The sequence below is a fragment of the Macaca fascicularis genome, chromosome 4, assembly GCF_037993035.2.
Source record: "Macaca fascicularis isolate 582-1 chromosome 4, T2T-MFA8v1.1".
Lineage (NCBI taxonomy): Eukaryota > Metazoa > Chordata > Mammalia > Primates > Cercopithecidae > Macaca > Macaca fascicularis.
In genome coordinates, this window is record NC_088378.1 from 138,483,870 (window position 1) to 138,497,247 (window position 13,378).

General features: G+C 52.5%; 1 protein-coding gene across 2 annotated transcripts; it reads right to left on the bottom strand.

Annotated features, from left to right (window-relative positions):
• Positions 1-8,241: 8,241 nt before the first annotated feature.
• RING1 (ring finger protein 1) lies at positions 8,242-12,476 on the bottom strand. Of its 2 annotated transcripts, XM_005553330.4 has the most exons (7): positions 12,332-12,476; positions 12,075-12,211; positions 11,177-11,337; positions 10,833-11,048; positions 9,413-9,802; positions 8,959-9,232; positions 8,242-8,660 (listed from the first exon to the last, which is right to left on the bottom strand). In XM_005553330.4, exons 2-7 carry the CDS (start codon positions 12,150-12,152, stop codon positions 8,559-8,561), a joined length of 1,221 nt encoding a protein of 406 aa, XP_005553387.1. In that variant the 5' UTR covers positions 12,153-12,211; positions 12,332-12,476; the 3' UTR covers positions 8,242-8,558. The 2 variants fall into 2 exon arrangements, with proteins under 2 accessions (XP_005553387.1, XP_045246617.1); XM_045390682.2 differs by lacking the exon at positions 10,833-11,048.
• Positions 12,477-13,378: the final 902 nt, after the last annotated feature.

A 13,378-nucleotide genomic window follows, 5' to 3' on the forward strand; every position in this document is an offset into this window, starting at 1 on the left:
CTGGGACTACAGGCGCCTGTTACCTCGCTCGGCTAATTTTTTGTATTTTTAGTAGAGATGGGGTTTCACGTATTAGCCAGGATGGTCTGGATCTCCTGACCTCGTGATCCGCCTGCCTCAGCCTCCCAAAGAGCTGGGATTACAGGCGTGAGCCACTGTGCCCGGCCTAAAATGAAATCTTTTATCTGTTTATTGCTGTGGTGTAGGGATATTGATGTTTGTGTATTCTCCTTGACCCCAGCAAGGAAATTGTTACTTCTAATAGTTTGTAGGTTCTTGTGAATCTTCTTTGTATAGTAAGCAATCTACGTATAGTAGTTGTCTATGTATAGTGATGGCTTATTTCTTCTTTTTCTTTTTGTGTCAGTTCAGACTTCTTGGCAGAAAGGTAAATAGAAACAGTAAAAACTGGTATCCTTGTCTTTACTTTGGAAGTTACTTCCTATTCCTAGTTAGCTAGATTAAAAAGATTAGAAAAGAAATAGATTCTCACTATGCAGTGGTTATTCACAGCCTCAGTCATAGAGCACTACAGCCTCAAACTCCCAGGCTCAATGGACCCTGCCACCTTAGCCTCCCAAGTAGCTGAGATTACAGGCACAAGCCACCACACGGCTAATTTTTAAATATTTTGTGGTTCACTGCAGCACTATTCACAATAGCAAAGACATGGAGTCAACACAAATGCCCATCAATGAAAGACTGGATAAAGAAAATGTAGTATGCAGCCAGGCGTGGTGGCTCACACTTGTAATCCCAGCACTTTGGGAAGCTGAAGCGAGTGGATCAGGAGTTCGAGACCAGCCTGACAGATATAGTGAAACCCCACCTCTACTAAAAATACAAAAAAATTAGCCAGGCGTGTTGGCAAATGCCTGTAATCCTAGCTACTCAGGAGGCTGAGGCAGGAGAATATCTTGAACCCAGGAGGCAGAGGTTGCAGTAAGCTGAGATTGTGCCAGTGCACTCCTGCCTGGGTGACAGAGTGAGACTGTATCTCAAAAAAAGAAAATAGGGCCGGGCGCAGTGGCTCAAGCCTGTAATCCCAGCACTTTGGGAGGCCGAGACGGGCGGATCACGAGGTCGGGAGATCGAGACCATCCTGGCTAACACAGTGAAACCCCGTCTCTACTAAAAAAATACAAAAAACCAGCCGGGCGATGTGGCGGGCGCCTGTAGTCCCAGCTACTCGGGAGGCTGAGGCAGGAGAATGGCGTGAACCCGGGAGGAGCTTGCAGTGAGCTGAGATCCGGCCACTGCACTCTAGCCTGGGCAGCAGAGTGAGACTCCGTCTCAAAAAAAAAAAAAAAAAAAAAAAAAAAAGAAAAAAAAATAATAATAATAAAATAAAATAAAATAAAAAAGGCCAGGCGCAGTGGCTCACACCTGTAATCCCAGAACTTTGGGAGGCCAAGATGGGCAGATCACGAGGTCAGGAGTACACGACCAGCCTGGCCAACATGGTGAAACCCTGTCTCTACTAAAAATACAAAAATTAACAGGGCATGGTGGCACTTGCACATAGTCCCAGCTACTTGGGAGGCTGAGGCAGAAGAATCGCTTGAACCCAGGAGGCAGAGGTTGCAGTGAGCCGAGATTGTGCCATTGCACTCCAGCCTGGGTGACACAGCAAGACACCATCTTTAAAAAAAAAAAAAAAAGGAAAAAAAGTGTAGTATGCGTACACCATGGAATACTATGTAGGAGGGAATGTGATCATGTCCTCTACAGGGACGTGAATGGAAGTGGAAGCCATTATCTTCAGCAAACTAACACAGGAACAGAAAACCAAATACCATATGTTCTCACTTATAAGTGGGAACTGAATGATGAAAACACCTGCACACATGTGAGGGGGAACAATAACCCACTGAAGTCTGTCAGAAGGGGAAGTGGCAGGAGGGAGAGCATCAGGAAGAATAGCTAACGGATACTGGGCTTAATACCTAGGTGATGGGTTGACAGGTACAGCAAACCATCATAGCACATGTTCACCTATGTAACAAACCTGTACATCCTGCACTTGTACTCCGGAACTTAAAATAAAAGTTGAAAAAATATTTTGTAGAGACGAGGTCTCACTATGTTGCCCACTCTGCTCTTGAACTTCTGAGCTTAAACAATCCTCTTGCCTTGGCCTCCCAAAGTTCTGGGATTTTAGCAGTGAGCCACTGCACCTGGCCTCCAGTTTTGGATCCTGCATCTTGCCACATTATTCCATGCTGACTTCTGAAGCCAATGAGACAAAATCAGAAAGGGAAACTAAAAAGTTAAAGGGGGAGAGGGTCTCACAGGCAAGATGGAGGGAGCCTGGGATGAAGGCAGGGCTGTGGAGCTGAATGATGCCAGGAATTAAGGAGGAAGTAACAGTGTTAGGTAATAGCACATGGGACTCTTGGGCTGCAGCTACAGAAGGGAGGATCATGGCCTTAATTCATCACTTCTGAAATCCTGAAATATCTAGCTTCCTGCCCAGATCCTGGCAAGAATGCATCTATCCAACCACTATTTATAAAGTATCCAGTGCTAGGTCCCGGGAATGGCAAGAGTGAGCATCTGCAGTCATAGTCCCTGACCTCAGGGAGCTTACATTCAATGGGGCAGACAGACATCAATCTGTACATAATCATCAACAAATGTAGAACTCCAATAGGGCCAAGTGCCTCTGAGGAAAGGTACACCTTAGTGTGAGTGCTCATAATAGGGGAATCTGACCCTGAAAGGAAGGTCAGGAAGCCTTCCCTGAGGCTGTTAAGAAGCTGAGGCCTGAAGAATGAAGAGGAGCTAAGAGGAACAGAGGAAGGAGCCTTTCCAGCAGGGGGGTCTAGCCTCCCTGGAGGCTCTGTGAAGGAGGAAGCACAAGGTGGACAGGGACTGGAGTACACGAGTAAGGGGGAGTGGTGGGAGTGGCTGGAGAGGAGGGGCCACCCCTTGCAGGGCCTTAGAGGTCAGGTTAAGGACTTGGGTCTTTAACCTAAGATCAGTGGAAAACCACTGAATAGGTAGGTTTAAGGAGGCTGACTGAAACAATCAGATTTGCATTTTTAAAGGATCCCTCTTAGGTGTGCATCATATTGTAGAGAAGGCCATTCCCAGCCTCTTCACCTACTGCAATGATTCAGAGAAGGCCACATGGTCCACATGGTGGCTGGCTCAGGGATGTGGAGGGTTGAAAACGAGTGGACAGACTTGAGATATATTAGAGCAGATAAAATGGATAGGACTAGGTGCTGGATTAAATATTGAGATGCTCATTCTAAACCACCCCTATGTCAAATCCTTGGAAGGCAGGGGCCATGTCACATGACTATGATACCCAGGTCCCAGAACAACTCCTGACACATGGTAGACTCAAAACACATTTCCTGAAAGGGTAGAAATGATTAGCAGTCTCTCAGGTAATCCTTTGACCTCTAAGGGTATTTAATTTCTTCCAGCATGTGTCAATAATCAACCTCCTTGGTACATCATAGGGAGAGATATTGCCGAGTTCCAAAGAGTATACTCTGGGCAAGTTAATACAAGAATAAGGTCTCACTTATCCTATAACATGAAGAGTAACGGTAAACTTGTAAGAACAAGGCCTGGTGAAGCAAGGAGTAGGCACAGGAAGATGGCTCATCAAATAGGGGTGCTGGGTGTAGTGTGAGCACCTGAGGCAGGAAGAACCCAGCAGCCCTCGGGGAGAACCCAGCAGCCTCTAGGGGTAGGGTGGGAAGAGTTGGGGGACTAGGATTTGATGGTAGGGGGTTGTCATGGAGATCTCTGGAGATTAAGCTACCTATTTTTTTTTTCTATTTTTATTTTTATAAAAGAACCCTTAAGGGCATTTTTTTGTTTGTTTGTTTGTTTTGTTTGGAGATAGAGGTTCACTCTATCTTCCAGGCTGGAGTGCAGTGGTGTGATCTCCGCCACTGCAAACTCCGCCTCCCAGGTTCAAGTGATTCTCATGCCTTAACCTCCTGAGTATCTGGGATTACAGGCATAAGCCACCACGCCTTGCTAATTTTTGTGTTTTTTGTACAGCTAGCGTTTTGCTATGTTGGTCAGGCCAGCCTTGAACTCTTGGCTTCAAGTAATCCACCTACCTTGGCCTCCCAAAGTGTTGGAATTACAGCCATAAGCCATCATGTCCAACCTAAGCTATCTCTTTAAAATGATCCTTCAAGAAAGTCCCAAGGAGTCTAATCCATCCACGACAACAGCAGGTCTGAGACAGCCTGGTGAAATTTCTCCGACCAAGGACAGTAGATGGAAAAGTGCCCCAGGACCTCTTATTTATATAAAAAAACAAAATTTTTTAAGACACTTAAAAGTATGGATTCTTTTCTAAGAAACAGAGGAAACTTTTCCTGGCCTGCGAGCTCCCTCAGGTATTGGCACTTTGGTCTAGAGTGAAGTGGACCTGGGCATTCCAGCTTTGAGTGGGTTCAGGGGAGACACTCAAGCTACCCCTTATGGTTACTCTGAAAATCACTGTGGCTGGGGGTGGGTGGAGCTCTGCTCTGTTATGCTTCCCATAGGTGGAGGAAGTCTGTCTCTGAGGCTGCCCTGCCACGCTCATAGAGCGCTGCAGGCTGGGGGCAGTGATGCAGCCACAGGGGCTCTGATTCCCTGCCTCCCCACTGTGTTCATCTCTTTCCTCCCCATATATGAGGCCTGGTGTCACGGCAGGTGGGTGTTCCAAGTGAAGCCACAGTCACAGAGGCAAGCAGTAGAGCCTGTCCCTGATGTGGCCCTGGTGATGCTGCACCAGACTGGGGCTGTATCAGAAACCGTGCCTGTAGCCTTTGCTTCTGCAGACTTGCTGGTGCTGCACCGGCCCTGAGCAATGTCCAAAGCCCTTGCCTCACTGGTCACTGTGATGGGGACGCCCCCAGGTATGGTTCTGCTGCTGGTGTTACAGGTTGGAGTGGGGGCCAGCACCCTCGTCTACCACAAGAAGGCTCAGGTGGCACAGACGTAAGGCTGCTTGCCTGTGTGTAGAGTGGCAGGCTGCAGCGGGCTGGAGCTCTGGGGAGAGGCCCTTGCCACGCTGGCAGTAGTGATTGGGTTCAGGCAGGTGTGTGCTGCAGTGCTGGGCCAGGTGTGAGCTGTGGCAAGAGCTGTGGCCACACTTTCTGCAGGAATAGGGCCTATCACCTGTGTGAAAGTGTTCATACAGGTCCAGGTGGGCCCCTTGGCTGAAGCACTTCCTATATTAGGGGGAGGGGAAGGGTCCCTTGCCCAGGCTGTGTAGAGAGAGGTGAGAGCAGTGGGAAGAGACTCCACATTCCAGGCAGGAAATTTGAGTGGATTTGTGGGTGGAGATGGGGGTCCCTGGTAGGGGAGTTGGGGAAGGGTCGGTTGTGACAGCTGGCGGGTGGAGTGTCATAGGAGGTAGAGGGCTGGGTCTGTCCTCTCTTCTCCTCCTCCTCTTCCTTTGCTCCCAGCCTGCAGGGAGAGGGGAAAGAGGTGAGAGCAGCATGGGGGAGGAGGAAGCAGAGGAGACAGAGGTGGGAGAGGAGAGGCTAAGCCCCACACCCAACTGGTGGTTTCAGCGGTGCCTCCCTCCTCGCTGAGGTGGACTGTGAAGGTGGAGAAACCCAGAGCACAGCCTCCTGTGAGCAACTTACCAGGGCGTTGAGGGCTGCCAGGCAAGGACAGGGCCCTCAGAGTTAGGCCTTGCCTGGGCAGGGGTCTCCTGGGGGAACCTTCCCTCAGGCCCCTGAGGCTCTGGGCTCCAGAGCTCAGCTTCTGCGTTCAGATACGCGGTCTGCTCTGCTTTGGAGACTGGGAAGCCTGAGAGAGGTAAAATCGTGCTGGGTGGTAGGTAGGGTAAGGGAGAGGGAGCTTCCCCCCATCTCCCTCACCCACTGCAGAAAGGCTTCTCTGTTTCCTTCCCCAGCCCAGTCCCACCTCCTCTGTGAGGCTGCTCCTAACCTCCCCACTGGCCCACAGTGATCCTCCTGCTTGGGAGTCACAGAGACCCCCCGCACGGGCCCTTTGCCATTCTTTATACTATAAGGCAAGGCGGTAACATTTTGTGGGGCATCTTCTGCAGCGTCCTCAGCCTTGTGAGAACATCAGAAGCACACGGAGGCTTGGGAAAATGCAACTGCTGGCCCCACCTCCAGTTTCTCAAACAGCTGATCTGGGGTGGGGCCCAAGAATTTGCATTTCTAACAAGTTCCCAGGCGATGATGATGCTGCTAGTCTGGGATCCACACTGGGAGACCCACTGATCTGTTAGGCATGTAACTTTACTTGTATTATCTCTAAATTCTCAGGGCAACCTGTTATTCTCCCCCATTTTGCAAGTGAAGAAACAGAGGGAAGACCCAGTGCCTTGTGCAAGGTCGCTCAGTTTCTAAGTGGCAGAGCTGATTTGAACCCAGGTTTGTCTGACTCTAATACTGTATCGACCCTTCTTCCTCTACCCTGTTCCTCTGCATTGTCAACTATTGCACATGTATCTTGTTCCTCAACAAAATAGTAACGTTTTCTTTTGCACACTTTGTATCTCTCACCTTGCCTGACCCAGTAACCCAGGCTTGATCGGGAGGGACTGAAGGACTTGGAAAGGAAATGCCCCGGTGGAGCCAGGATGGAAACGGGTTCCTGTGTGTCTCCCACATGGTGTTACCTAAATATACAGCCATGTCTGTGAGGTTCAGTCACGGGGGTAGGAGGGCGAAAGAACACTCGCACCAGGCCGTGGGGGTGAGGGGGGGGGCACGAAACGAAATGTGATAGAGAGGGGGGCGTGTGGGGCCAAGGTGAAGACTGGGGACCCGGGAGGGGTCAGGCTGTTTCAGAGTGAAGGCGGGGCGGGCAGCAGAGACAGAGAAGAGGCTGCCGGGTGGTTAGGGCTGGGGAGGACAAGGAGGGTGAGGACAATCCCAGCAGCTCTTGGAGCCAGAAGTCAGGTTAACTCCAGACTTTCGGCTTCCACTTCGGTGTCTCACCCGACTCCTCCCCACCTGCTTCTCTACCCTGAAACTCCAGGAACAACGCCCATCTGCCTCCCACTACAACTTCCCCTTATACCATTCACCTCTTGGATGCTTGGGGCCCGGGAGGAGGGGAGTCAGGATGACGGGTTCCAGGGAAGTGGGTGTAGAAAGGGGCTCCTATGAGGGTAGAAGAGGGTGTTGTCTGCTTCTGCAGGCAAGGGACCAGCCAGCCCAACTGGTCCGCAGTATTTGCTGGGGCTGGAGGATGCCCACCTGCATCTGCGGGATTGAGGGTACTGGGGAGGAGGCCGAACAAACAAGAAATCCCAAGGGTGGAGAAGGGAGCCATCGGATCGGCGGGTGGGCTGCCCAGCTGCGGAACTGGGAGGGCCAAGCGGGCTTTAGAGGGAAACACGACCGGCTCCTCTGCCAGTGAGACAGAGAACTGAGCAAGGGGGAGGAATCTGGGGCCGGAGGGGCTGGGGGTACCGAGAGCAGAGGAAACAGGAAGTGAGGGGCAGAGAGGTTGCGGGTGGTGGAAGGAACAGCAGTCGGTTCTGGAGAGGCGGTTCATCTGCCCCGAATCCCTGCACTGCCTCGGACCGGGAGTGCAGTCATGCGCCCCTGTCCCCTCAGCCTCAGGCTTGGTGCCCAGCCCCGCTCGAGGAACTCGAGTCCGGTAAGGCAGCCGCGGCTTTCCTTGATGCCCCCAGTCCTCTGCTCTCAGCCGCTGCCTGGAGGAGCACAGAACTACAGTTCCCGGGCGGCCCTCCCTCCGCTCAGCCCTGCCGCCCGGCGGGCAAGGGCTGTGCACTCGCACTCCTAGTCCGCAGCCCAGCCTGCCCTTTTTTGGGAGGTGGCCCGGGGACCGGGATGTGGAACAGGGAGCTCCTCCGCAGCCCTCCCCACCTTCCTCCCTCTTTCCAGCTATAGAAACCAGCTGCTCACAGTGACTTCCAAACATCACGGTCCTTCCCACATCTACAAACATCCCTTTCTCTTTTGAGCCATTTTCCTGCTTTCACTTTAGTCTTGAAACCCTGGATTTCAGCCTGGGCGACTCAAGTTTTCGGGGAAGTCTGGGGTCCGACTTGGCACCTGTTTTTTATCCTGTCTTCCAGCTTCATAGATAGTTCCTATTTTCATACATATTTGCTAATTTGGAGTTTCCGACGACATATCATGAATAACCCGACATTTTCTCCCCATTTCCAACGCTGATTTTACATTATTTCTAGGCCTCCCTCCCCAATCTATTTCCCTTTTTCTTCTACACTCCTGATAAACAGACACACAGAACTGCAGGTTTCAAAGAGGAAAAAAGCACGTTTGTTGTTGGTAGGAGGGCGTGAAGGGGAGGGTTCTTCACCTTCTCCAACACGTTGTATAGATGGGAAGTTGCAGGGCAATAGAAAAGGCAGCAGATGGGGGCGTGTTTTGCCCCACTCTGTACAATATAGAAGAATCTCATATAGATACTTTGTATAAAAGCCACGTGTCCTCATTTGTGTCCTCTTGTTGGCGGGCTGGGCTGGGGATACTGGGGGACAAAGAAGCTGGGGTGATGGACCAGGACACAGGGATACCCCATGGTCCCCTTCCTCTGGCTGTCCCCAGGTGGGGTCACTTTGGATCCTTGGTAGGAGCATAGCACAGCTCCAGTGGCCGGGACACCTTCCAGAATTTCTCATTCACCAGCTCCAGGGTCAGCGAGCCATTCAACGTCTGAGGAGGAAGTAAAAGGGGGAGGGGAGGAAAAGAGAGAAGAAAGTTGGAGAAGATGGAAAAGGAAATGAATGAGAGGCAAAAGGTGGAAGGGAGGAAGAAAGAAAGAAAAAAGGAATAATAAAAGGGATGGGGCAAAAAAGGACACGGATGATGGGAAAGGAGAAGGGACATAGAAAGAGATGGAGGATATATAGGGGAAGAGTGCTGATGAGTTAGACCAGGTTCATGGTTCTATGTGGCCCAGATCACCCTCCCTCCTCTCCCCTCTTCTACTACTGCCCTCAGAAGCTCTCACCGTGAACGCCCCACCTCCAGGTGCGATGTAGATGGTGTACTGCTTTTCACTGACGCCCTCCAGGCTGGGCAAAGCAGGCTCCTCAGGACCGTCACCTCCTCCGGCACCCCCGCCCTCCCCGCCACCCCCATCAGGTCCTCCGGTGTCAGAGGCGCCCCCTCCAGGCCCTCCTGGCTCCCCTGCTTCCTGCTGCTGCCTCCGCTCAAGGGCAATGCGCAGGGCCAAGTACTTGGAGAGGTGGTCCACTGTGGCATTCCCAGTTGTCTTCACATACCTGGAGTGGGAGGGAGGACAGGCTTAGAGCCAGGACGCCTCAGATGGGGACTGGAGGTAGGGGCTTTCCAAAATGGATTCTGGGTTGGGGTAGTATTTTGGGTTTGGGCAAAGCCCACTTCTGATGGAAATCTGTGATCTTTGGTTTCTCAGTGGCTGGGGGAAGGACAGGGCTCCTCACCTAGTCTGGCAGTATTCTCCCTTCTCCACGAGCAGGGGGTGGGGCCGGAACACGAGCTCAATTTCTCCACCTGGCTCTGGGGGGCTGGGGGCCCCAGGAGGGCTTGGGGGGCCCAGCGTTCCCCCTCCCAGAGTCCCTCCCCGGTCACCAGAGTCTTCCGAACCGGCACCCCCACCCACCCCACCAGTGCCGCCTCCCCCTGTCCCTACACTGCTCCCCCCTGCACCCCCTCCACGGGGTCGCTTGGGAGCAGGGCCTGGGGCAGAGTCAGGGGCGGAGTCTGAGCTCACATCTTCTCCATCCCCTTCTCCCTCCCCAGGCTCTCCTTCCCCCCCACTCATCGTTGTGGTCTGATCTGACCCGGGTATCGGCCGCCTCACACGCTGGGCCCTGTAGAAGCAAGTGATTAAGGTTAGAAAGCATCCAGGATAAAGGGCTTAGACTTTAAACTTCAGAGAATTAAGAGATAAGAAAAATCCTCATGATGATACCTAACATTTATTAAACACTAACTGTGTGCTAAGCACTCTGCTAAGTGTTTTGCACCAATCCCCTCACCTAATACAATGAATCCTATGACACAGGTAATTATATTATCTCTATTTTATGGCTGAGGAAACTGAGGCTTAGAGAGGTTAAGTAACTTGTTAGCGATCATAGGCTGACACCTCTCAAAATGTGGTAGCAGCACAGACATCCCCTGGGAGCTTGTGAAATGCAGACTCTCGGGCCCAACTGTAGACATACTGAATCAGAGTTTGCATCTGAAGAAGATCTACAGGTAATTTGGATACACATGAAAGACTGAGAGATGCTGGCCTAGGAGGTGATTTAACTTCCAGCAGTATAAATCCAGAGCTTATTCTCAAAATCGCTCTACTGTTCTAACTTCTAGAAAGTCAAGAGGTAAACTGTATTTTTCCTTCTTCTTCTTTTTTTTTTTTTTGAGACTGGGCCTTTTTCTTTCGCCCAGGCTGGAGTGCAGTGGTATGATCATGGTTCACTGCAGCCTCCACTTCCTTCCTAGGCTCAAGGGATCCCCTTACTTCAGCCTCCCAAGTAGGCAGGACTACAGGCATGTGCCACCATGCCCACCTAAATGTTTAATTTGTTGTAGAGATGAGGTTTCCCTATGTTATTCAAGGTGGTCTCAAACTCCTGGGCTCAAGTGATCCTCCCATCCTCACCGCCCAAAGTGCTGGGATTACAGATGTGAGTCACTGTGCCCAGCCCTATATTTTTCTTAAGAATAGTAGTGCCAGTTGTTTACTAAGAAACTGCAATTTATACCCATGATTTCCAGCCCTAATGATCAGTCTGTGGTCAGCTCTTAGGATGCTGAGGCTTAGAAGCTAGCAGGCAACAAAGACTGATCCACGGACCCATCCCACCACTCCTGCTTCTCTCCTGACCCTCACACCTGTGCATGGCCTGCATTCGTAGCCCCTCCTCAATGCTGGAGCTCAATGCCTGCTGGTTGTGCAGGCGGCTCAGGCGGATAAGCACTCGATCTTGATGGGCCTCATATTCCTCCCGGCTAGGATAGATCTTAGAGATCAGGGCATCAAAGTTGGGGTCTGGCCGTAGGGATCGCTTGGATACCAGCTTCTTTCGGCAGGTAGGACACTCCTTGTTCCTGGGGTAGAAGAAGGGAAGCCCTGAGTGGTCAGTCAAGGGAACTGAAGCCTAAGCTGAACCAAGACCAGTGAGAGGGCCCTAACTTTGTACCCCTTCATCTCATCTCAAACATGTCTCTCCTATTACCCGCTCCGTAGGGCTGTGACAATGCAGTCAGAGCAGAATCTGTGGAGGCACTCCTTGGTGGTCATCGTATTCTTCAGCATGTCCAGGCAGATAGGGCACATGAGTTCTGAATGCAGTGACCGAGGGGAAACAGCAATCTCTGTGCCATCCATTATGGCTTCCTGGAGGCATCAGTGAGTAGAAAGGTGGTGTGGGTTAGAGGGAAAGGGGTTTTAGAAACAGCAGCCCATAAAATAAGAGTTTTGAAAAATACAGTGAGAAGGCAGAATCTGGGTACCCATGCTGGTCTCTATTCGAGACAAGAATTCTGAGAAAGAGAAGGACTGATGACTTGGAGCAAATGGAGAAAAGACAGACTTTAGTGTCCATTAACTAAGAGTAGGAGCTTTGGAATAGGAGGATCTGAGGTAACTAAGTGGCCTAGGAGTGAAGATGGCACAAATCTGTGGCTGAGAAAAACTATTCGACAAAAATTTTTAAAGTCCTGGTGCTACCTGTATTAGAACCCCATAGGGTGCCTGTTAAAAATTCAGATTCTGAGAACCCAATCCACTACTGAATCAGAATGTTGGGGAGCATGAAGCTCTGCTTTTAATAAACTCCCAAGGTGAGTCTTATATGCACTGACTTATAATACTAAATGAGGAACAGGGAAGGTAATTTTTGTGTTTGCGATCTTTCAAATGAAGACAATAATACTTGCTCCACCTCTCTGGCAGGACTGTTTTGAGGATTAAATGAGGTAAATGCGAAGTGCTTTGTAAAGATTAAGGTGATTCAAAGATAGGGCCAGGCAGGGCAGAATAGAGCAAATTATGGAAAAGAAGCTGTGTGATGGGGTCTGTGGATGGAGGGGTTTGCGGGAGGGGGTAAGCCTGAAAGGGAGAATGCCTGTCACCTGCGGGGTCCGGTGCAGCTCATACAGACTCAGTTCCCACGTTTTGCTGGCATTCTGGGCATTCGCCGGCGTCGTCATGGTGACCGGGCACAGACCCCCCCACCAGAGCTCTACAGCCGAGGAGGAGGCGAGGAAGGCTGGGGGTGGGGGAAAGGGGAGGAGGGCGTTAGGGGGGCCGCCCCTCGCGCAGACCCCGCCCCTCCAGAAGCGCCCCTCTCCGACCCCGCTCCCGCCCCCGCGCCGGCACTGCCCCTCACCCAGCTCCAGCCGTTCGCGCTCCCGCCGCCGCCGCGCCTCTCTCTAGGCCCGGGCTCCTGCGCCAAGTTCGCTGGGTCCGCAACTGCTGCTCAGACAGCAGCTCCCGCCACCGCCGCCGCCATGGCCCGGGCGCTGGGGCCCTACGTCACTTCCGCCTGCTCCTCCGCTACACCCGCCCCCCCGCCGGCGGAGACGTCACCCGCCATTCGCGGCGCGGGTGGGACGGGACGTGGACGCCGAGGTTCTCCCGCCCACGGGACGAGCTAGTCCCACGTGAGGATCCTGCGTCCCGGGAGTTCTGCGCCACTTAGGGAACCACGGTCTCCGCCCCCGGCCCAGCACCGTCGCGCGGCCAACAACCTTAGCCTCGGTTCCCTTCCAGAGGCCCCCACCCAGGGCCTCAGCTCCAGGGGGCGGGGCCTGGAATATCTGGGACCCCAGGAGGGGACAGAGGGTTCGTGAAAAGGGCTACCTCCCCCACTCTGCGTACCCTGGCGACTCTGGGGATCAACCCCCCTTACTTCTCCGTAACCCCCATTCCAGGATTCCGTGGAAAAAGGCTGCAAAAGATCCTCTGCCGCTTTTGCCCTCTAGTCCAGAGAACGCACCTAGGTCCCGATGTGCTCGGGATTCCCCTTACCACCCTGGGGACTCCCTCCACCCTCCACTTTGGTTCTCCCTAGACCCTCCGACCCGCTCTCCCCCTCGAGGTTTGGGGGCGGCGGCTCGGGACGTCCAGACTCAACTCTCGGCCAGAGCCATAGACTCGAGAATTGCGTTTGGACAATCAGGAGCCGCGGCCCGGGGCGGGGAAGGGAGGGAGGCGCACGGGAGGAACGGGAGGAATGGAGACACCACGCGGAAACAGGGACACACACAAGATGGGGCTCCCATTGGGGAGTGGGGGTGCGCGTGTGGGTGGGGTACACAGGGTCAGAATGTCTGGAGTGGGAAGTGGGCAGAAGCCTCTTCCAGGACTCTAAAGTAAACGAAGGGGATGGGGAGGAAAGAGAAGAGGAAGGGGCAGAGCGATCCCCATTGAGTGT

What these genes read in the sequence shown, in the direction of transcription:
- RING1 (XM_005553330.4), bottom strand. Translation starts at nt 12,152, where the DNA reads ATGACGACGCCGGCGAATGCCCAGAATGCCAGCAAAACGTGGGAACTG. An exon ending in AGCTGCACCGGACCCCGCAG is followed by an intron (nt 11,338 to 12,074) that starts GTGACAGGCATT and finishes TGATGCCTCCAG; the next exon opens with GAAGCCATAATGGATGGCAC. An exon ending in CGAATGCAGGCCATGCACAG is followed by an intron (nt 9,803 to 10,832) that starts GTGTGAGGGTCA and finishes TTGCTTCTACAG; the next exon opens with GGCCCAGCGTGTGAGGCGGC.